Source organism: Thamnophis elegans, chromosome 1 (assembly GCF_009769535.1).
Source record: "Thamnophis elegans isolate rThaEle1 chromosome 1, rThaEle1.pri, whole genome shotgun sequence".
Classification (NCBI taxonomy): domain Eukaryota; kingdom Metazoa; phylum Chordata; class Lepidosauria; order Squamata; family Colubridae; genus Thamnophis; species Thamnophis elegans.
The window spans coordinates 82281977-82306042 of NC_045541.1; the positions used below are offsets into that span (position 1 = coordinate 82281977).

Genomic DNA, 24066 nt, shown 5'->3' on the forward strand with positions numbered 1-24066 from the left:
ATTGGGAACCTATCCCCAGGCCTGCTGGGAGAGCCAGATCTTAAGGGCTGCGCGGAAGGTCTGGATGGTGGTGAGGGTACGAATCTCAACGGGGAGATCGTTCCACAGGGTCGGAGCTGCAACAGAAAAGGCTCTCCTCCGTGTAGTCACCAGTCGACATTGACTGGCGGATGGGATTCGGAGGAGGCCCAGTCTGTGCGATCTAATCGGTCGAAGGGAGGTAATCGGCAGAAGGCGGTCTCTCAAGTACCCAGATCCACTACCATGGAGTGCTTTAAAGGTGGTCATCAGTACCCTGAAGCGCACCTGGAGATCAACAGGTAGCCAGTGCAGCTCGCGGAGGATAGGTGTAATGTGGGCTAACCGCGGTGCGCCCACTATCACTCGCGCGGCTGCATTCTGGACTAACTGCAGTCGCCGGATGCACTTCAAGGGTAACCCCATGTAGAGCCCATTGCAGTATTCCAGCCTAGAGATCACAAGGGCCCGAGTGACTGTTGCGAGCGCCTCCCGGTTCAGGTAGGGCCGTAACTGACGGACCAGGCGAACCTGGGCAAATGCCCCCCTGGTCACAGCCGACAACTGATGGTCAAAAGCCAGCTGTGAATCCAGGAGGACTCCTAAGTTACGGACCCTATCTGAGGGGTATAAAATTTGACCCCCCAGCCTGAGTGTTGGAATATCAGCCAAATTGTTGGGAGGGAAACACAACAGCCACTCGGTCTTGTCCGGGTTGAGTACCAGTTTGTTAGCGCTCATCCAGTTCTTAACGGCCTCAAGACCCTGGTTCATCACGTCCACCGCTTCATTGAGTTGGCACGGGGCGGACAGATACAGTTGCGTATCGTCCACGTACTGATGGTATTTCATCCCGTGCCTCCGAATGATCTCGCCCAGCGGTTTCATGTATATGTTAAATAGTAGGGGGGATAAGACCGAACCCTGCGGCACCCCGTATGTTAGGGGCCTCAGGGACGATCTCTGCCCCCCAACCAACACCGACTGTGACCTGTCCGAGAGGTAGGAGGAGAACCACTGCAAAACAGTGCCTCCCACCCCCACCTCCCGCAGTCGTCGCAGAAGGATACCATGGTCGATGGTATCGAAAGCCGCTGAGAGGTCAAGGAGAACCAGGATGGACGCATGGCCTCCATCTCTGGCCCTCCAGAGATCATCGGTCAATGCGACCAAAGCGGTTTCTGTGCTGTAACCAGGTCTGAAGCCGGACTGGAAGGGGTCAAGATAACTAGCTTCCTCCAAGGCCCGTTGAAGCTGGAAGGCCACCACCTTCTCAACAACCTTCCCGATAAAGGGGAGGTTGGAGACAGGACGATAGTTGTTTAAGATGGCTGGATCCAAGGATGGTTTCTTCAGGAGGGGTCTCACCACCGCCGTTTTAAGTGCGGCGGGGAAGTGCCCCTCCCGAAGGGAGGCGGTCACGACCGCCTGGATCCAGCCATGTGTCACCTCACTGCTGTTGGCAACCAGCCAGGAGGGACACGGGTCCAGAATACAGGTGGAGGCGCTTACAGCTCGAATGGCCTTGTCCACATCCCCAGAGGCAACATCCTGGAACTCAACCCAGAGATGGTTTACCAAGCAATCCCCAGTCATCATTTTTTAGTTACTTGGCTGAGTGGTTCCATAGATTTAAACCCAAATCCATCCAAATGTGCTCCTGTGAGAATAGTAGATACTAATTTGTTTTATTGTTACATTTAGTCTGTCTTTCTTCCAGGTACTCAGGATAGTATACTGAGCTCTCTGTCTTCCAATATCTATGTTTACCCCAGAACAGCTGAATGGAGTAGATAACTGGGATAAAGTAGATGTACTAAGTGGCAGTTTGCTATAGTGATTAAGGCATCAGATGCAGTGACTAAAGCATCACTCTGCCGAGAAAGAGGGAGATAGGGAGTTCTAGTCCCAGCTTAGGCAGAAAGCTAGCTGGGTCACCTTGGGTCAGTCACTCTGTCTCAGCCCTCTAGAAGAGACAAGATAAAATCAATTCTGAAAAACTGTGCTAAGAAAACTGCATGGACCCTTGTAGGAAGTTTCTGAGAATTGGACACAATTGAATGGCTAAACCATCCTCTAAACTTCCATGGGAGAAATGAATTTGATCTGGTCCAACATTTAACTCCCATACCAAGCTTGTTCACTATTCATGACAGAACAAACTGATGTGTGTGTGCCTGTGTGTGTGTGTGTGTGTGTGTGTGTTCCCTACCTTTCAAGGCAGAGTTCCCCTGTAGAGCAACCTTGGTACCACTTGTGAGAAGTCACCCCAATGGAATTCCTGCCTGGCGCATACTTGCTCAGCCCTTGAGCCCCAACAAGGCAGAAAAGAAAAGGTGGCAGTTCAAGAAATTCAACCAGCTCAAGAAGAGAATTCATCACGCCTTCTTGGATAGGGGCGAGGGATTGAAGGGAACAGCCGTAGGCTTCGTCCTGGACGGGCAGATTTCAGTAGGGCAAAGTCTTAAGCGCCAGGACTGGGGCAGCCCCTCTTCCCTTGCGCACGATGCCCTCCTTTACGTTCACGTGAAGAGGAGAGGGGCGTCGCTATTGCCCCGCCCTGCGCCGGTTCGCTTGGCGAGAGATCGGAGCCTTGCCCCGGGCCCCCTCCGCCTTGCTCCTGCCCCATAAATAGCCCAGCAGCAGCGAGAGAAGCAGCAGAAGTGGTCAGGTGGACGGCGCGGCCACCTGTTGCTCTTGCCGTCGAGTGAGGTTCGCTCGCCTTCAGCATGTACTCCAACAACAGAATCGAGCTGCCGCGGCGAGGTCGGTCCTTCGACTCCGTGAGCTCCAACTTGGAGGAGAATCAGCTCAGCGATCTTTTATCTCCCCCGGTTCTGAATGGGGTAGGTCCTTCTCCTTCTCCGTTGGGAAAGCGGCTTTCCACTTCTTCTCCTTCTTTCTGGCGCTTTGGCTTTCTTCTTCTTCTTCTTCTTCTTCTTCTTCTTCTTCTTCTTCTTCTTCTTCTTCTTCTTCTTCTTCCTCCTCCTCCTCCTCCTCCTCCTCCTCCTCCTCCTCCTCCTCCTCCTCCTCCTCCTCCTCTTCTTTGAAGACGTTTTGCTCCTCATCCGAGAAGCTGAAGAGCTGAAGAAGCTTCTTGGATGAGAAGCAAAACGTCTTCAAAAAAAAAAAAAAAAAAAACCTTCCTAGAAAGTCCAATTGCCTCTGGAAAAAACAACCCTGACCTGGATGACTGAGAATCTCCATAGACATTTTTCTTCTTTGGTACTTTTTTTCTTCTTCTTTCCCTTTTACAAATAAGGGGTTGCTAGAACAAAAACGTGCTTTGGAATGCCACACTTTAAAGAATCTCACACTTTCCCTTTCTTTGTGAGCATTTTCTGTTTCCTACTGTTCCCATGAACCTTTCACACACCTGATGATGCTGTTGCTTGGTGCTTTTTCTGCATCTATGCTTCAAATAAGAAATGCCTTGGGATTAGATAGGTTTTTGGGGGGCTTCAGTTCTATATCTGTCTGTATTATAGAAGAGCAGGATGCCTCTGCACCAGAGTCGGTTCTTTGCAGGAACTCCTGTTACAGTTGGTTGTCTGGTTGAATCAAACAGGAGATTTGTGGGGAGATTAGGAAGAGGAGAGAGCCTCCCTTGTGAATTGGCAATTCTTATGATGGTTTAAAAAAAATGTGGCGAGGACTTCAAAATTACTCAGATAAAGATCTTGGTTATTTCTGCTTTATAGCCCTGCTGTTCAAAAGTGCACAAGGCAATTGAACTTGAATGAAATAACGGGAGAATTGACAGGCTTTTATTTAAGTACGGTTGTCTCCCATTGCCTGTTTCCTAGCTTGCCTTTTTTTTGTTAGCATGCCTTGGGAAAAGTTGCATGCACTTATTTTGTCTTGCATCCTTCAGTGGGAAATAAACAGTGAGACAGACATGGTTCTGTAAATTCTGCACGGATTCTAGGTAACCAGAATAATTTCCTACCCCAAATGCTCTTTGGGAAGGGATTGACTGACCATAAATTATAGGAAGAAGTAGGATACTGCTAAGAGGCTAGTTAACCCAGCACTCTTCTTGAAGTGCCACCCAGATGCCAGCAGCCAACTAGAAAAGTAGGCTGTCCACTTGGTATTCTTAGCTCTATGTTGTGGTAGCCATTCTATGCATTAAGGTCAAAAACTGCATTTGTGTTTGTCCTCTTGTATTGTTCATTTATAGCAGTCCAGTAAATTAGAAAGTCTTCTTTGCATAGCGATCCACGAGCATGCTCATGTTGTAGACTGTTTACAAAAAAAGACTGCTGAGTGTAGTCTTTAACTTAGAACAACAGAGTTGGAAGGAACTTTGGAGGTCTTCTACCTGCTTAGGCGGGAAACCCTACACCAATTCAGACAAATGATTATCCAACATCTTTGTGAATGTTGGAGCATTCACAACTTCTGAAGGCAAGCTGTTCCACTGATTAATTGTTCTAACTGTCAGGAAATGTCTCTTCAATTCTAAGTTGCTTCTCTCCTTCATTAATTTTCATCCATTGCTTCTTGTTCTACTTAGATTCCATATACGCTTTGGCTATATATTTGGTACCTCTCACTTTTGCTGGCAGTACGTTTCTGCTACTCCTGTTCATATTTTAGTAATACTAAATGTTAAATAGCGCACACATTCCTAAGACCTTCTAGATTGGTTCACCTACCTCTTTTTTGTCTATTAAATATGAAGTTTACTCATGAGCATCAATGTGTATTAACTGTCAACAAATGGTGGCAAGAAGGTCCAGATTGGAAAATGAAGGCTGCATTTTTGGCAGACAAGATTTTGATTTGTGCCTTTTTCTATAATGGTCTATGCATCAAGGTTGACTACTACAGCATTTTCCTGGGGCATTTTCTAGATTTAGACTATGGGACTTCAATTCCTGATTTATCATATTTCTTATATTTTTCTACTTTTGTGATTTAAAGAGGTACACCATAAAAAACTATAGAAAAATGTCATCAGCTGCAAAACTTATTCTAAGCATTCTTATTCTTTCCGAGTAATAAAGTTGAAGAATTACAGTGTAGCACTGATAGAATTGGGCAAAAGCTTCCAGAGAGCATAGTCCCCCCCCCCACAATAAACATATATGGCTGGTAATACTTAATGGGACCTTTTATTTGAAAAATGCTGTGAATACAGTGAGAAACTGAAAAGCTCAGCATAACACAGAGATTCATATAAAACAATGGCCAGCCACAAAACATTTTTTCCAGTGGTGTAGAAAAATTATAAAATTTAAGTCAGTCGGGAAAAAAAATCTTCAGTTTTCCATGCCTAAATATTCAGCAACCAAAATCTAGTTCCTTTCCCAATTTCTCTTTGGTTGAGATGAATTATTTAGGTGCTAAGTTTGACCAAATGGAATCTCTTATAATTTGTGATGGGGGCTTTGTGGTTGACAAGTGAGGTAACAATTCTTCAAACAAATAAATTCAAATTTTGCATTCATTATCTTTTTTTCTGCACTCATGATCAAGAAACAAAATGCTTCTAGCAATTATGGAACTGTTCTTGGGATTGTGAAAGAATTAGGAAACAGATAACACGAGAGAGGCCTGGGTGCGGAAAGAAAAGAAAGGAAGGGCATAGATAGATAGAAGTGCCTTAGTGCTATAGGATCGATAACAGAGGATAGAGTGAATGTAATAGCACCATACAGGAAGCTTTGACTTGTGCATAAGGAAAGCTCTTCTGGGCTTCTCTCTGCTGTTGAATGTTGTCATTCAGCCTCCTCAGCCTGGTGTCACATCCAAATGAACATGACTATGACTTGGATATTACCTCAGGTGTCATGGTTATTGGTCATAGTGATTGAAAAATAATGGGATTTCTACTGGAGGCTGAGACCTCAACTTGGGCTGAACTATCAGAAAGAATTCTAACTCTTTTTTTTTATAGCAAATATATTGCTGGGAATTGATGATGATGATGTTTGAAGATTTTCTTGTGAGAACTTAATCTGCTTTCTTAGGTACTAGATTTTATAAACTACATCAAACTGGTTGCTTTTACAGCAATTAAAGGAGTTGTGGATAAATAGGTGAATAGAAAATCAATACTGATATTTGAGGCAAAATGTTAAAGAACTCAATTTACAAAGTCAAAAGTCTTGTTGATTTTTAAGGTGGCTTAGGTTGCTAGTTTTTTTTTCTATTAGTTTCTCCTCTTCCCACTTCCACATATAGCATTTAGAAGAGTGTAAGGTAGAATAACCTTAAAAACGTGGCATTGGTGAAGTACAAAATAATAATAAAGATCCTATTCAACAGGACAAAAAACATAACACCCAAAGCATCCACGATAGTCTTGGCAATCAGAAAATGAAACAAACCCATTGATGGTATAATTTTAAGTCATTTTGGTAAAGAAAATCTTAATAACTAATGAGACTATAGGATATTCCCTGGAGAAATTTCATTTTCTTAGGAATAGTTTGCACTTTTTTCAGGCATTTTATTTCATGCTGTACAGGTTTCTTTATCAAGCATCATAGAGAATTTAGGGTTAGGGTTAGGGTACTTAGCAAGTAGACACATCCGTGGAATTTCCTCAGCCACATTATGGAAGTGGTTTGCTGTTGCCATCTTCTATGATTTATTCTTCTGACTTCCCAGTTTAGTCTATAGATTGAGATTTCCTGGTGGTCTCCCCTCCAAGAATTAACTAGGTCCAATCCGGATTAGGTTCGCTGAGATCAGCTAAAGTTACTTTGCAGAATCGTATGTGAATTTATGCTTACTGAAACCTAGATTAAGTGCATCTAATGTGTTATGTTTGGATATTCAATTTAAAAAAAATCCAAAAATAGAATTCTGTATAATTGGTTTTAAATATTAAGTAAAATGTGCAAAACTTTTAAAACTGTTTAAAACTTTTAAAATTTTACTATATGCAGCTATGATATGCCTTGACACATGAAGCAAGTATGAAATGCATTTGAGCATTTAAGTGCCACCTTTGCATCTATTATTGTTTTGATGTATGTGGGATTACTTCAAAATACTATCAGTTCAAAAACAGTGACAAAGCCATGATAACGAGTCATGCACCAAGGAAATCAAAAGAGGCCATTTATATTGTGAGGCTCCTTGAAATCTGTCTAAACCAAAAGTAATTCTTTTCCAAGAAAAAGTTCTCAGACCTTAGCAAGATTTATTGAAAAGAAATAGACATGGCTACAAGAATTATAGCTATTAGATTACTTTCCATCTTAAAAAAAAACCTTTGACAGATATCATTGGATTCAACTAGTGGAAAATACTTATCCTTGAAATAGAGCATTGTCCAAATTTGATGTCACTCTAAGTAATTAAAAAATAGATCTGACTTATTTAACACTGATGGTCACAAATTTTTATTTTAGATCTTCAAACCAAACTATACTACAAATGAAGACAATAAAGAGAACAAGACCAATTCATCTGAACGGAGCAGAGCTGCTATTATTTTCTCTTTAAAGAATGAAGTTGGAGGACTTGTCAAAGCCTTAAAACTCTTTCAGGTAAGGTGTTACTCTTGCCTACAGTTGAACCAGAGGTGGGCAGCTCCTGGTTTGGCCCATATTGGGCGAACCGGTAGTACTGGAGGTGGGAGTCTCCACCCACCCACCTGGACACTTTTGCGCACACAAGAGAACTGGTAGTAAAAAAAAAAAATGAAACCCACCGAGTTGAACAAATAAATATATTGTGTGGGCATTTCCAGTAGATGGGAACAACTTTGAGAATGTCATAATACACTCTCGATTTTGCTTTGTTCCTTAAAAATTCCAGCTGTTTAAGTACCATTCCATATCATAAACAGCCTGCTTAATAATGAATGAGATATCAGAGTCTTCTCTAAAGGGCTAGTCTACAAGAATTTCCTAAAAAATTGAGCAATGGAGATCAGAGTAAAAACTGTGTGTATTTCAGTCCTATTGGAAAAATGGCATAGCAGAACAACTCTGCCAAATGTTCCATGGTCTCCTTATATGATGCTTCACACTATCAGCTGATCACACAAAACATTCTGAAATCCTCTGCTCTAGAATGCAACAAAGGGTATTATACCAGGAATCCAATTTGACTCAAGGATGGAAAACAGGGAATGAACTTTTGTGGAAATGATCCTAGAGTCTTTTTTTTGTGTGTGTGTGGGTGTTTCAGTAGTGGGATTCAATTTTTTTTACTACTGGTTCTATGGGCATAACATGGCTTAGTGGGCATGGCTTAGTGGGCTTGGCAGGGGAAGGATGCTGCAAAATCCCCATTCTCTCCAGATCAGCTGGGACTCGGGAGGCAGATGGCGACGGGGCCAGTCAGAGGGAGTATTTACTGGTTTTCCGAACTACTCAAAATTTTCGCTACCGGTTCTCCAGAACTGTTCAGAACCTGCTGAATACCACCTCTGGGGGATTTGGGGTTTGCTTGTTTTTTGTCACAGTTCAGTTTCCTGAACTTTCTACTATAATTTTCAATGCGAGCAGAATTTGCCAGTGTAAAATGGAAAACTGATCAGCTGTGAACAGCTGATGTCGAAAGACTTCTGCTATTGTCAAAATAATGAATGCAGCATCATGCCATAGCACATTGATGTTATAAAATAGATCCACAGAGGCACACTTGCATCAGGATAGTGAAATGCTCTTTTCATTGGAAAGACTGATTGGACTCCTCTCCATTTTGTCACTGCCTCTGGCTATAAAAGTAAAAAATTGTATTGTATACAAACCAGTTGTAAAACTATTTTCTTTTACATGGGTTACTACCTCTTCCCCCATTTCATTTCTACTAGGAGTAGACTGGAACTTTATTCTTCTAATTGGAAATAAATCACAATTCCTTGTTGCATAAACATAAAGCAATGTCTTTTTAAAGATATATAATTAGTAAATTCAAGCAGACCAAATCTAGTTTGGATCACAGTTTTCCCAAAAAATAGAAGTGGTATTTCTCTTTCTGGGCTTGATGATTATGTTAAAGAGAAGGAGAAAGAAGATAGAAAGGGGTAAGGATGTATTTGTTATACATTATTTGTTATGTGACTTAGCCATATAATGGGAAGTTTTTAAAAAATTACATATGAACTAGGAAGAATAAAAGGCTGAACATGAGTATGGTTAACATAAATAGTTTTGACTATAAATTTAAATTCATTATGAATTAATTCAAAGTATAATTTTATTTGTGTAAAGCTTGATTAAATGCATGTTAAAGAAAGACTGTATACCCTAGATATTTGTTTTCAGATGATATTCATGATCCCACTATAATGGTCTTATTGTTTAGGAAAAACACGTGAATTTGGTGCACATTGAATCTCGAAAATCCAGAAGACAAAATTCAGAATTTGAGATCTTTATTGATTGTGATAGCAACAGGGAACAACTAGATGAAATCTTCCATCTCCTGAAATCCCATGTAAATTTTCTGACTGTGAACCCAATCAACTACCTACAGGCAGATGGTAAGAAGAAGGAAAAGAAGAAAGTGATTTATTAACATTACCTGTGTATTATAAAGATGTCTTGCTATTCCAAGGCTTATTGAACGAAATTTAAAAATACAGTTGATTTTGTCTCTCTGTTTTAAGTTTTCACTGATAAATGATAAATAAATTCAACAAAAGTAAGCTTTTCTGCAACTGGAACTCATTCTTCAGATTTCTGCCCTTTCTGCCCTTTGGGACAATGAAGAATAATTATTGACTAGCAATTCTGTTACTAAATAATTATTTTGTTAATTTTGGAATTTATGTATGTATGTATGTATGTATGTATGTATGTATGTATGTATGTGTTGCATTTGTGCTGATAAATAAATAAAGGGAGACTAGTATAGATCTATTTCAAGCTATTTAGCTCTCATCAGCTAGCCATACCCTTATTTGGTTTCGAACCTGTGCTGTATTACATCTTAGGCAGATGTGTTAACCACTAAGCCACAAGGTCCTCCTCCTTATCAGCTGAGCCAGGGAAGTAGGTATGTATTTTAGTGTCACAAGCCCTAGTATGCCCACATGTGGGAGGAAGCTAACTGCTTCCATTCTCTGTCTATCGGCTTTATTTTATATATATATATAAAATCATTTTTGTCCTCCATTTCATTTCAAAAAAATTTCAAGAGCATTTTAATATTGGTATGTCTTTACACATGCTTTGCTTCAGCAGTTTTGATGCTAATTTAATGCAAGCATTTCCCCTTATTTTTAATATAGCTATCCTGTTTCATTGTAAGTACCACAGCAGGAAGCGTTTTGTGCTGTGCATATATATGATAAGAAGTTGCCTTCAGTTTTGGCATTTACTTAGCAGCTAGATTCCACTTTGAACTGTCATGAGGCTAGTTTCCTTTTTCCAACCAGCCTAATTTTTATTAATAACTCTGAATTTTCTCCATTCCCTAGACATGGAAAATATACCTTGGTTTCCTAAGAAGATCTCAGATTTGGATAAATGTGCAAATCGTGTTCTGATGTATGGATCAGATCTGGATGCAGACCATCCAGTGAGTAGATTTGTAACGGTCTTTGCCAATCTTGGTTCTTTTCTGAAGAAAAGCTGCTTGAATCATTGGAAATTTAACTCCCAAGTTTGAATAATTTTTTTCCCTAATTTCCATTCCATTTTCAATTTTTGTTTTATATATTAAATTCTACCAAAATATGTAGAATTTAGATAAAGCTGTGACCTCTGAAGCTGTGAGAGATTCGGGGAAAACTGGAGGGATGGTGATACATTCTTATCTTTTTGATGCCATGTATAAGGTTTCATGTGCTTCCGTTTCCTCAAATATGCTTTTGCAAGTTCTAAAAAATGCCTGCTTGGTAGTGTCAGAAAGTTGCATCACTCGTGTCTGAAGTTGGTACCTCTGATATATGATGGGGCATGGTCCACACTATTGGCCCAGTTGCTTTCTTTTGGCAGTTATGGTACTACTTATTTATTTTGAGTGATGTGTATACAGTATGTTGGGATATGAGGTCTATATTAGCCTTCCATCCTTCTGAGGTTGGTAAAATGAGGACCCAGATTGTTGGGGGCAATATGCTGACTTTGTAAACTGCTTAAAGAGGGCTGAAAAGCACTGTGAAGCAGTATATACATAAGTTTAAGTACTATTGCTATATAGAGAGCCGAGGTGGCGCAGTGGGTAGAGTGCAGTACTGCAGGCCACTTCAGCTGACTGTTATCTGCAGTTCAGCGGTTCTAATTTCACTGGCTCAAGGTTGACTCAGCCTTCCATCCTTCCGAGGTGGGTAAAATGAGGACCCGGATTGTTGTTGGGGGCAATATGCTGACTCTGTAAACCGCTTAGAGAGGGCTGAAAGCCCTATGAAGCGGTATATAAGTCTAACTGCTATTGCTATAATATTGTATTGGACAGTTTGTCTCTCCTATTAATTGCAGGGATGTATGTAAATCAGTATTCCCTGCTCTGATACTCTCCAGATGTATAGGACTACAGCTCCCATCATATCCAGGCAGCCTGATCAAAGGCTGAATAGTTATAGGGAGATGGAATTGTAGTGTCAAATATCTAGAAGGTACCAGATTAAAGACTGAGGTAAATAAGTATATAAAAAAGAAAGATATAGGTTTCTGGTTTGCATATATTTACCTCATAAAATGTTCCTAAATTTTCTTTCCTTGGCTCCTGTCCAGCTGATTGATAGAACTGCACCATTTTAATCCTAATAATGAGGAAATTATTATTTGTTTTGCACTAGGGTTTCAAAGACAATGTTTATCGCAAGAGACGGAAGTATTTTGCTGACTTGGCTATGAATTACAAACAGTATGTATCACTGTGTACTAAATGCTATTACTATAATGATATCAAAACAACTGACAGATAAAAAGCATTGAAGACATTTAAAAATATCTGCTGAAAGGACATTGAACAAAACAGAAAGTATAGGCAGCATTCCTTGGTGTTCCAAAATCCACACTAGATTTGTACAAAGTAAAAGTAAGATGTTCCTCTGAAGTTAATTAGTTGGGCTTCTACATCTCACCAAAGTGGTTTTATTCCTGTAGTGACCATATTTTCTTGGGAAAAATAAAGTTTAAATTTGAGAAAGGGGGAAAATTGAAAAAAAAGTTCATGTTGAAAAAATGAAATTGCTTATGTTTACAACTTTGGTTACAAAACAGAACTCAAGATTTTTTTTTACAAAAACACTTATCCTACTAAAAATATCTAAAATAGAATTGTGTATTTAAAACTCTTTGCAGCCTTCACTGAATGTTTTACTGCTTCTGGATAAGTCTTGATTCCCTTCCTGCCTTTGCTAATTAATAAAGCAGGGTGGTGTTCCATGGGATTGAAGAAAGTGATAAAGAGTTTATGGGAACATTTATATCAGCTTCTTAAGGATCCATTTGGCGGAAAGCAGCTAGGACAGGTGCTACATATATCCTTGTAAACACTCTGATCCCTCTTTCCTCTTTGAATGTAACTCAATGTCCAGCTGTAGTAATATACCCTGGATCTTTAAAAGCTCAGCTTCCATTTTCCAATTGTCTCAACCCAATTTGCAACCAATAGCCAGTATCCAGAATAATAGAAAATATGCCATTATGCAAAACACCATTGTTTTTCACATTGGACAAATGTTAATGAAGTGAAAATTAATTTTTTAAATTCTTTCTGCAGTGGGGATCCGATTCCCAAAGTCAAATTCACGGAGGAGGAAATCAAGACTTGGGGCACTGTATTTCGGGAACTCAATAAGCTGTATCCAACCCACGCGTGCAGAGAGTATTTGAAAAATCTGCCCTTGCTTTCAAAGTGCTGTGGGTATCGAGAAGATAATATACCTCAGTTAGAAGATGTGTCCCTTTTTTTGAAAGGTAAGGATCAGATTCCTGTTCGGTGTTGAGCTCTTGCTGAAGCAGAGCTTCCATTACAGAAAGGGAGCAGAAAGTTCTTTCTCCACAAAGGATCACATTTATTTGGAAAGTAATCTGGTGGTCTGCTTTGGCAACAGTTCTTTCTGCTCTCTCTAGATTACAGTAGGTTTCTGATCGATGACTCACATTTACCTTGATTGAGAATTCATGCTGAAGAGGCAGTGAGGCTCTTTGTTGAGGTAAAGTTGAAGCCTTATGCCCTGATAAGGTGCTTTGTAGCCCTTAGGAATTTTCTTCAGTGCCTGTAAAAAAAACCAACCCAACCCAACGCAAACCAGGAAGGGCAACCTGAGGCATTGCATCTGTAAGTTCTGGATAGCTTGTGTTGAAGAACAAAATGATAGAATCACCCACTCCTTTAGAAAATGAATCAAGTAGATATTTCCCTTGAGCTAAGCACGTTTGCAATCCTGCATACAATAATGGTGTTAAAAGTTCTTCAGAGGATTGCTCTATGCATTGGGTAAAATGAATGCTAAAAAGAGTCTGGAATCCATTAACCAAAAGGGAATAATGCAAGGTCACTCCACTATCAAATGGCGTTGCTTAAAAGTTGCTTTTAGGAATAAATTGTTAACAGTCTAAATAAATCAAGGCCTTCCTGCCTTGAAACTAATCAAGGAGAGAAGCAACTCAGAACTGAGGAGAAATTTCCTGACAGTTAGAACAATTAATCAGTGGAACAGCTTGCCTCCAGAAGTTGTGAATGCCCCAACACTGGAAGTCTTTAAGAAGACGTTGGATAGCCATTTGTCTGGAATGGTATAGGGTTTCCTGACTTGGCAGGGGGTTGGACTACAAGACCTCCAAGGTCCCTTCCAACTCTGCTATTGTATTGTATTGTATTGTATTGTATTGTATTGTATTGTATTGTATTGTATTGCATTGCATTGCATTGCATTGCATTGCATTGCATTGCATTGCATTGCATTGCATTGCATTGCATTGCATTGCATTGCATTGCATTGCATTGCATTGTTATGAACCTGTTTGGTGATAAATAAGTGCAGCGGAAGTCCATTTGAGGATTCTGTGCCACAGAGAGCATTATTTGATGTGTACAGTGTAAGTGTACAAGCTGTTTTCTGTACCAGTTCTAACCACTTTCTATTATAAAGATAGTTGTCGCATCACGGCCACAACTAAGCCCAAACTTTCCATTGCTAAGCAAGACAGCTGTTAAGCAGGTTTTGCCCCATTTTACCACCTTTCTTGCCCCCCCAGTTGTTAAGTGAACACTGCAGTTGCTAAGTTAATAACTTGGTTGTCAAGTGAATCTGACTTCCCCATTGACTTTGCTTGTCCGAAAGTCACAAAAGGTGATCACATGATCTTGGGACACAGCAATGGTCATAAATATAAACCAGTTGCCAAGCATTTGAATTTTTATCATGTGACCATGGGGATGTTGAAATGGACATAAGTAAGAAAAACTCTCATAAGTCACTTTTTTCAATGCTGATGTAACCTCGAATGGTCACTAAGTGAATGGTTGTAAGTCAGGGAGTATCTCTATTATGTGTTCGATCCCAACTATTTTGGAAAGGGTGTTTTTAACTTTCGATCAAAACATGGTTTTTTTTGATAGTTATTTATTTATAGTAACATTTCTGTACCACCTAATGTCAAAATAAGTCAAGGTGGCTTATCACTGCTTTGATATTTCATCATACTTTCAATAGTGCTTTTGTTTTGGGCACATTTCTTCAGCTTCTTGCTCAAAGATACATTCTTATAATCCCAATTAGGCCTATTTATCAAATCTGTTGCTCTTTGTTGAGCTAAAGAAGTTGAGGTAAAGTTGAAGCCTTTTGCCCTGATAAGTGCTTCATACCTGTTAGGAACTTCCTTCAGTGCCTGTAAAAAAAACCAACCCAACCCAACCCAAACCAGGAAGGGCTTGTAGAAGATTACTATCACTTTTCCTATTGTGATATTTTGATGCCAAGTTCATTTTCAAGATTGTATTGAGAAATATATAAAAGACTGTTTTGTTTTGACTAGGGGAGACATGATAGCAGTGTTCCAATATCTCAGGGGTTGTCACAAAGAAGAGGGAGTCATACTATTCTCCAAGGCACCAGAGGGTAGAACAAGAAGCAATGGGTGGAAACTGATCAAGGAGAGAAGCAACTTAGAACTGAGGAGAAATTTCCTGACAGTTAGAACAATTAATCAGTGGAAGAGCTTGTCTCCAGAAGTTGTGAATGCCCCAACACTGGAAGTCTTTAAGAAGATGTTGGATAGCCATTTTTCTGAAATGGTATAGAGTTTCCTGCAGTGGTGGGTTTCAAACATTTTTGGAACCTCTTCTGTAGGTGTGGCCTGCTTTCCGGGTCCACTGGTGGAACTTCTTCTAACTGGTTCAGTAGACTTGACGAACTGGTTTTACCGATTAGGTGCGAACTGATAGGAACCCACCTCTGGTTTCCTGCTTAGACAGGGGGTTGGACTAGAAAACCTCCAAGATCCCTTCCAACTCTGCCATTGTACTGTATTGTATTATATTGTTCAAAGAAAATATATATATACTTTTATTTCTACTTGGAAACCACTTCTGGACTTTGTGCTTGAGGTGGAAAAAAATTAATTTTTGATTTTGGGTTCTACTGATTAGATAGGTTTGCTGTTACAGAAATGCTGCTTTACACTATTATGTAAAAGTAAAAAGTTGAGGTTTGATGTTAATCCCTTCTTCTACCGCACCAAAGGGAGTTGGAAGTCAATGCCTTTTTTTTCTTTTTCCCCTTTTCTTTTCCTCACTTTTCTCTTCCCTATTTTTCCTAATATTTACTTTGGTATTTTCTTTCTATGTTATATTATAAACTAATGAAAACTATTTATGAGAAATATATAAAAGCCATTTATGAACTATTGCTTGGTTTTACAGAGCGCACTGGATTTACCATTCGCCCTGTTGCCGGATACCTGTCGCCCAGGGATTTCTTGGCAGGCTTAGCATTCAGAGTATTTCACTGCACTCAGTATGTTCGGCACAGTTCAGATCCTCTTTATACCCCGGAACCGTAAGTAGGGATTGTAACACATTGATTCTGATTATATAGTCTACTTAATGGTAGACTAGATGAGGAAAAAGGCACTGCCATAAATACTAGCATTAATCTCTTTACTGATGGTTGTCCCCTATTTTTTTCAAGGCCACCTCTCTATACTATGATAAGTTTCTTCAAGTGTATTCAGTTTGGAACCTAAGCATTACAAATATTATTATTATTATTATTGTTAGGTTAATCTTTGGTGAGATTCAAAGCCTTTGGGGCTGGTTGGTAGCTCAACAGCTGAAGTCCTAACCAAGGACCTAGGCACTGTTAAGGTAACGTCGGAGGATATAAGCTGTTCCAAGTAGGGTGGTTTTTTTTAGAATCAGAATGTTCAAGTCTGATAAATTTAAAATTTCCAAATAGCGAGGTAGCCCTTTGGGTATTGCTCCAAGGGCTCCAATTACAATCGGGACAACAGACAATTTCTTTTTCCACAGTCGCTCAACTTCAATTTGCAAATCCCGGTACAACAATAATAATAATAATAATAATAATAATAATAATAATAATAATAATAATAATAAATCTTTGGTGAGATTCACAGCCTTTGGGGCTGGTTGGTAGCTCAACAGCTTGAGTCTTAGCCAAGGACCCAGGAATTGTTAAGGTAACGTCGGAGGATATAAGTTGTTCCAAGTAGGGTGGTTTTTTGTAGAGTCAGGTAAATTTAGAATTTTCAAATAGCGAGGTAGCCCTTTAAGTATTGCTCCAAGGGCTCCAATTACAATTGGGACAACACATGATTTCTTATAATTATAACTATTATTATATTGCAAATCCTTGTACTGGATTATGTCTAGCTGACTCATCTACTACTGGGACAGATTTCTTCCTTTATAATAGTTTTGGGAAAGGAAAGACAGCAAACTTGAGAAGTTAATTTTTTGACAAACTATTATTATTATGCTAACTATGTTAATGTGAGATGGTTTACATCCAGCAATTGCAATATTGCAAGTTTTAGTATCACCTTGATTTCTCTGTTTTCCAGGGATACTTGTCATGAGCTTTTGGGCCATGTCCCTCTTCTGGCTGAGCCCAGTTTTGCTCAGTTCTCACAGGAAATTGGATTGGTATCACTTGGAGCCTCAGATGAAGCTGTTCAAAAACTGGCCACTGTAAGTAGACAATCCTGCCCAGTACAACATGTTCCAGTCGTTTGTTAGTTTTTCTAGCCACATATCCCTCTTATAGTAGTTATCTCAGACATTTAAAAAGGGGGACAAAGTTGCAACATGGCTACTCCTGGTTATCCGGTCACTGCTGATCACTGCCTCCAGTGTTTATTCCAGAGTAGTGGCAGATTGGTTTATGTGAACCAGTCTGAGTCTGAGTCAGCCAAATTAATCTAAAAGTACCACTGATTTTAGCAGGCTTAACTCTAGCTTTTCTGTGGTGTGGAGAGGTGAAAAAGGCTAAAGTGGCAGACAGTCTGTGATTGAAGTCCTGACCCATTCTACATGAATTAATATTGCATACATGCATTTAAGCAGTGATGCTCCACCATCTTGGCTTTTTGCCCCCAATGGTTACCATTGTTTGTTTTCCGTAAAGAGCCTGAAAATGTAAATTTGAGGTTGATGGGAAACCTAACTCTTCAGTGCTCCACTGTGAGCTTGAGGGGAAAAAAACAACTGTGGAGAGGAGAGTGTCTAGTGATCTTTAACCAGAGGAGAGGTGCCATTCCTGCTATCATGAACAATAGACAATTTGACTGGAGGTGTATGCCTATAATAAAATGAAGTTCAGCAGGCAACTTGAACAGAATCACTTCAAATGGCATAAATCAATGCACAATACTTTTGACATATAAGAGAAAAAGATGGGTGATGGTTGGTTGCCTTCCCAGTGGGCTGTGTGCAGGTGGAGGACAATATCATGTATTCCTGCCATTGAGCAATGATCAATTTACTCTACTGATTCTGGATCTAGCTGCTCTTGTGGATTAAGCCACCCATCTCCTTGGAAGAGAGGATGTCAGTGAAGCTTAAAGGACTAACAGCAAAGGCAATAGCACTTAGACTTATATATTGCTTCAGAGTGCTTTACAGCCCACTCTAAGTAGTTTACTGAGTCAGCATATGGCCCCCAACAATCTGGGTCCTCATTTTACCAAGCTCAATAAACTGGCCCAAATATTTTTATTTTCATGCAAATCACAAAAATGGCTCCTTCCAAAGAGGTAGATTTGTTCATTCAACAGCACTTTAGAAACACCTAAAGCCTCAAGGTGTCTTCATGTACCATTTTGCTTTCCATTTTTACAAAAAAAAATACCATTTATCAAATGCTGTTTTGCTAAGTTTATTTCTGACCATTCATTATAAATTTGCCAGAATGGAAGATTGCTGAAATCTATGTCATGAGCAGAATATAAATAAATCTGCCTTTTAAATTAACTGTTTAATTTAAATAGTATCAAAATGATACTCTTCCATTCAGAGGTGGGTTGCTCCCAGTTTGGCCCGGTTCGGCCAAACTGGTAGTGGCAGCAGCGGGAGGTCCACCCACCTGGATGCTTCTGGGCATGCACAGAAGCATCGTGCTTACATGAGAGCACACGCGTGCATGAACAAAACGGTAGTAAAACCAGTACAAACCCACCACTTCTGCCATTCCTTCAGGAGCTCAACACAGAATACAAAATGGTCTCTCACTCAATTCCACTCCCCCAAATGAAACCGTGAAATAAATCGAACTGTAAGAAAGTGACTGATCCCAAGTCATTTGGTAACTTTGTGTGGCAGAAGATGATCCTGAATCTGGGAAATCTTGATCCTCGGTCAACATTTTATCATAGTACCATGCCTTGATACCATAGTACCATGAACTGGGAAATGAGGCAGCAGTACTTGCCTTCTGGGGTGACAGAAATTCCACTATTTTTTTCCTCCAAACTGAACACTGCATTTTCAAAAAGTTGATGGCAGTCTGAAGCTTTATGCTCTTTGGAAAAACAAACAAACCTGTTGAGCAGCTTTTCTTTAGTGGGTTGCTATGGAAGATAAGATGTCTGCCATAGGGAAAATTCTGAAAGGATCTTCCATTTTTCATTCATGCAAGGGGACCCAACCCTTCAGTGGTACACTGCTACTATTTCTCAGAGTAGTTTCCACATTTTTGTAACCCTGAGATCATCTAATCAACTTGTCACGTTGACTGAGGTATTATTGTCACTGAAGGTTGGGCCCACAGCATATTCTAGGTTAAAATGTTTTTGGATAGAATTCGGCTTATGCAAATCCAGACAATCTGGGTTTAGTATTGTTGAATTAGCCATGACATGGTGTGCTGCATTGACACAGCTGATATATCTGGAAATATTGGAGAAAAGGCTTTTATTTCCACCAACAAAAGATTATGTGGACATTCAGTGTTTATGCTTTATTCAATATGCACATCTCTATTAGAGAGTTACTACTTCTTCTCATTTAACTTTCTTCCTTCTCAGTGCTACTTTTTCACAGTGGAGTTTGGCTTATGCAAACAAGAAGGGCAACTGAGAGTCTATGGAGCTGGTTTGCTCTCTTCTATTAGTGAATTGAAGGTAAGCCCCCAAATCACCTTCAAAATACGGCCTTTAATTTAGTGTTAATAGTTTTACAATTGTACACTCAGGTGGAACTTTTATTTATTTCATTTGCCTTCACTGTTCTTCTACTTTAGACTTTCACCTGAAGGGCTGTTGATGCCCCAAACAACTTTTAGGAAATCTGTCATTGGTTATCTTCTCAGTGAAGGATATGATATGGTGTTTGATTATTTGGTATCAAGTTAGTGTCAATTCTTTGTGACCACAACTCTGCTGAAATAGAGCCAGGGGTCACATTGGAGATGACCAGCTAAGCCTAAGGTGTGTGTCATCAGTTTGTAGTCCCTTTGTGTCCATCACAGATTTAAGTCCAGCCCTCTGAATTCCATTGACCCTACTGCCAATTTGCCTTGACCATTAGTAGTTATGATTCTTGTAATGAGCTAGCATGGATTAAATTTGTACTCATTTGAACAGCCTTGGGTTCTTGATTTCTTGCACTAGACAGATTATTGAATACAATATTAATGAGTTTCAATGTTGTATGTTCTAGCATGGTATTTTACCCAATAAAATATTGTTTATTTAGAGCAAGTTTGGCAGAAGGAAGCTTGCAATAAGAAGAATCTAATATATCCAGCAATATTGCTCAACTGATAGAATGTCAGTTACGGTCCAGAAATATACAACTTAAAGTCCCCTGAACAACATGAAGCCCTCAAAATTTTTCAAGGTGGCCCACAAAACCCCCCAAATTATGTTATCAAAGAATCATCTTGAATGTGACAGATAGGGAGGAATTATGACAATCAGTAGAATTAATTCTATTTAATTGTAATTACATATAACTGAAATGAATTTTAGTTTTCATCTTAGCACCATTTACTAATTTTGGGTGACTCAGAGGTCAAGGGTGATTCTTAGTTTGAAAGTTGTGCACTTTATACAAAAAGACATTCTTAAGAATTACCGTAAGTAACAAAAAATAAAAGCAAACAAAATAATTAAAAGTTTGAATCCATGTAGAACAGGGCTGTCAAACTTGATTTCATTTGAGGGCCGCATCAAGGTTATGTTTGACCTCGTGGGGTGGGAGGTGGGCATGCCCAAGGTGGGCGTGTCACTCACGCCTGTGGTGGCTCAAGCACTGCCAGTGAAAATGTCCTCTTGCAATCTTCTGCCAGTGAAAATGGAGCTTAGGAGGGCCGTCTGTGGCCAGTCCTTTGCTGTTTCCAGGTCTACTCCTTTGCTGTTTCCAGGTGCCAGATCTAAGTACCCTGCAGGCCAGATCCAGCCCTTGGACCTTGAGTTTGACACCTTTGATGTAGAATGTCACTAGCTATCTTTATATGTTCATCAATATTGAGGTGTCTATAATATGTACATTTCAATCTTTTCTATTTTGGTGTTTCTGATAACCAGCACGCACTCTCTGGAAATGCCAAAGTCAAGCTTTTTGAACCTAGTGTCACCTGCAAGCAAGAATGCATGATTACTACCTTCCAGGAAGTTTACTTTATTTCTGAAAGCTTTGAAGATGCAAAAGAAAAGATGAGGTAATTTACTGTTTGCCACTGAGAAACTGAAAGCTGGCAGAATGAAAGACATTCAAATATAGTCCTGGTCCTAGTCCCTGGCCTTGGAAAAAAAATAACACCTTATCCCATTTTACGTTGGTGTTAGGTAGCCAAAAGGCCAGATACACCATAAATGCTAATTGTAATATAATGCCAGTGTTGATTTGAGGTTTGCCTTTTCTGTTATATTTTGTATTATCAATGACACACACAGCTACACTAAAAATGTCAAATATTTTAGATACTGTTACTTTTCCCTTTTCTAGCAATTGCTTACAGACAAGGGTAATTTACAGTTTTACTGTAATTTATGGAATATACTATGATAGCTGGCTTCGCTAAAAGGGCAAACTACAAGTCAAGCAAGCAGACAAAATTATGACTTATTTTGCTGTGTGATCTCAGTTATCTTCTGCATCCATTTAACTTTCTCATTTATCTTTTTGTTTTTCTGGGTTAATTTTGGAGGCCCTCCCTGCTGGAGCATCTTAATTTTTTAGTTATTTCTCTGGGCGTATCTTTTGCCAAGTTAGGACAAATTTGTGGACTATTTCTCTCCTTTTTTTTGTCTCTTTCCTGGACATTATTTCTGCACTCGTCACAATAAAGCAGGAAAACGTTGACTCATCATCCCTTGCCACTGGATCTATTGATTGGGGTTGAAAACATCTGGAGGCCACTAGTTTGTCTATTTCTGGTCCACACTATCACATCTGCCACACTTTTTCCTTTTTAATGGCAATCATTCAATAGATTAGAAACAGGGGTAGAACAATAATTAAGCTATTTAAATGTTTATAATTGACTGAAACTGCCACTATGTAGACAATTAATTCCCCTTTTTTTCCTTTCCTTATCTTAACAGAGAGTTTGCAAAGACAATCAGACGCCCATTTGGAGTGAGTTACAATCCATATACCCAAAGCGTTCAGCTCCTGAAAGATCCACAAAGTATTGCACATGTGGTGAATGAGCTACGGCATGAACTGGACATTGTCAGTGAAGCCCTTGGCAAAATGGACAAGTAAATGGGAGTCTAACCTGTCTAATAACCTTTCTACATTCGGTAGCTGTGGATCCCCCACATACATACAGATTTTAGCAAGATAATACTGCTTTTATGCTTCATGCAGGATGTTTCTTCCCAAAATGATCAATGAAAGGAAAATATTTTTGTTTTAATATAGTTTCTTGGAAGAGTCATATCAATGTTTACATACCACTTTTCTCTCCTCTTTTCAGGCCGTTTCTCATTTATTTGAAAAGAAAGTAGAAATAATTTATCTAGAAAAATTGATAGAATATATTATGAAATGCTATATTTAAAGGCTAATGGCTGATATAGTCCACTGTTCTGTGCAACCAATGATGGCTAGTATTAGCTGTTATGGAAGGAGAAATAAAACCTTAAAACTATCTCAAGAAGCGTGTGTTCTGGTTTATCTCCCATCATGTTTCTTTTTTAGTTGCCAAACCACAGTTATAACCATATACACACTTACCTAGCAGAAATATCAGTTGAATACAATGGTCATAGTCATAGTCACTTTATTTGTATGCCGCCCTTTTTCCCTGGGGGGACTCAGGGCGGCTCACAGTTCAAAAGGGGGGGGAGAACAAACAGTTTACAACATAAAGACACGACATCATTTAAGAACACAACAGTCATACAATTCGAGTGGGGTTAGAGTCTTTAACCCCAGGCCAGCCATGACATCCAGATTTTAAGGGCGGCGCGGAAGGTCTGGAGGGTGGTGAGGGTCCGAATCTCCACGGGGAGTTCGTTCCAGAGGGTCGGAGCAGCCACCGAGAAGGCTCTCCTCTGGGTAGTTGCCAGTCTACACTGGCTAGATGATGGAATTCGGAGGAGGCCTAATCTATGCGATCTTATCGGTCTAGTGGAGGTAATTGGCAGTAGGCGGTCTCTCAAGTACCCAGATCCAATACCATGAAGGGCTTTTGGATATTATTGCAATGGATATTATTGCATTCAATAATGTAATATTTCTTATTTCTAAGTATAAATACCTACAATATATGTTTCTGAGTAAGCACAGCATCTTCCATTTTTGCCTATTACATTTCTATATGAATAATATGAAATAGAATACAGCAGTTATAATTTGGGAAATTGTGATTGAATTTGAACATCATGCTAAGCCATAGTTTACTTAAACATGACTTGCTGAACCATCCACAATGGGCTGAATTTACATATCATGCTCTTCATCATGGTGCCAATGGGTAACAGGCACCTAGGTACAAAATGGGTACCTAAGAACCTATTTTGTATGCCAGAATCTTGATTTTATTTTTTATCTTATGATTGAGCAAGCCTGTCCATGTTGTGGACAGGTGCTGCTTCCTAATTGCAGCTCTAGTGCCCACAGCATGTTCCCAAATGTTAAAATGTGCCCACAAGTAAAAAAGTTGACTTATTCCATTATATCTTTGTTTGGTTATCAAATTTAGTTGCAGATAAAGGATGAAGATAGAAAGCCGATATTACCTGTGTATACACTCTGATACTATTTGGTTACGCTAGTATTACATGCCAGAGCAAAGAGCCTAATTGTTCAGTGCAATTTGCACTGAATTTAATCAGGCCATTTTGTCTTGACAGAAACCAGAAACCAGTATTTTAATGTTTGTTGTAATTATATTCCAGTAATTATATTCCTGTTTCATAAGCCTTGTATCCCACCTTTTATTATCTTTACAAATAACTCAAGACAACAAGCATATTCAGCATACCTTCCTCCTCCTATTTTCCCCACAGCAACAACCTTGTGAGGTGGGTTGGGGTACGAGAGAGTGACTGGCCCCAAATCACCTAGTGTCACCCACCCACCTACCTACCTACCAAATCACTATTACTAATTCAAAAGACATGACAAATTCTGATCAACAGAAAGCTTGTGCAGACAAAATAACACCTTTGACATATTGTTTAAAGTGACTATATCCTATAGTGG

General features: G+C 39.6%; 1 protein-coding gene across 1 annotated transcript; it reads left to right on the forward strand.

Moving 5' to 3' along the window:
- The first annotated feature begins 2705 nt into the window (after nt 1-2705).
- On the forward strand, nt 2706-22131 carry TPH1 (tryptophan hydroxylase 1). Its single transcript, XM_032223439.1, is given in 11 exon segments — nt 2706-2864; nt 7389-7526; nt 9295-9472; nt 10412-10512; nt 11735-11802; nt 12664-12860; nt 15811-15946; nt 16974-17100; nt 19434-19529; nt 20937-21070; nt 21957-22131. Coding segments are annotated over 11 exon segments (1467 nt in total). The 5' UTR covers nt 2706-2747.
- Nucleotides 22132-24066: the final 1935 nt, after the last annotated feature.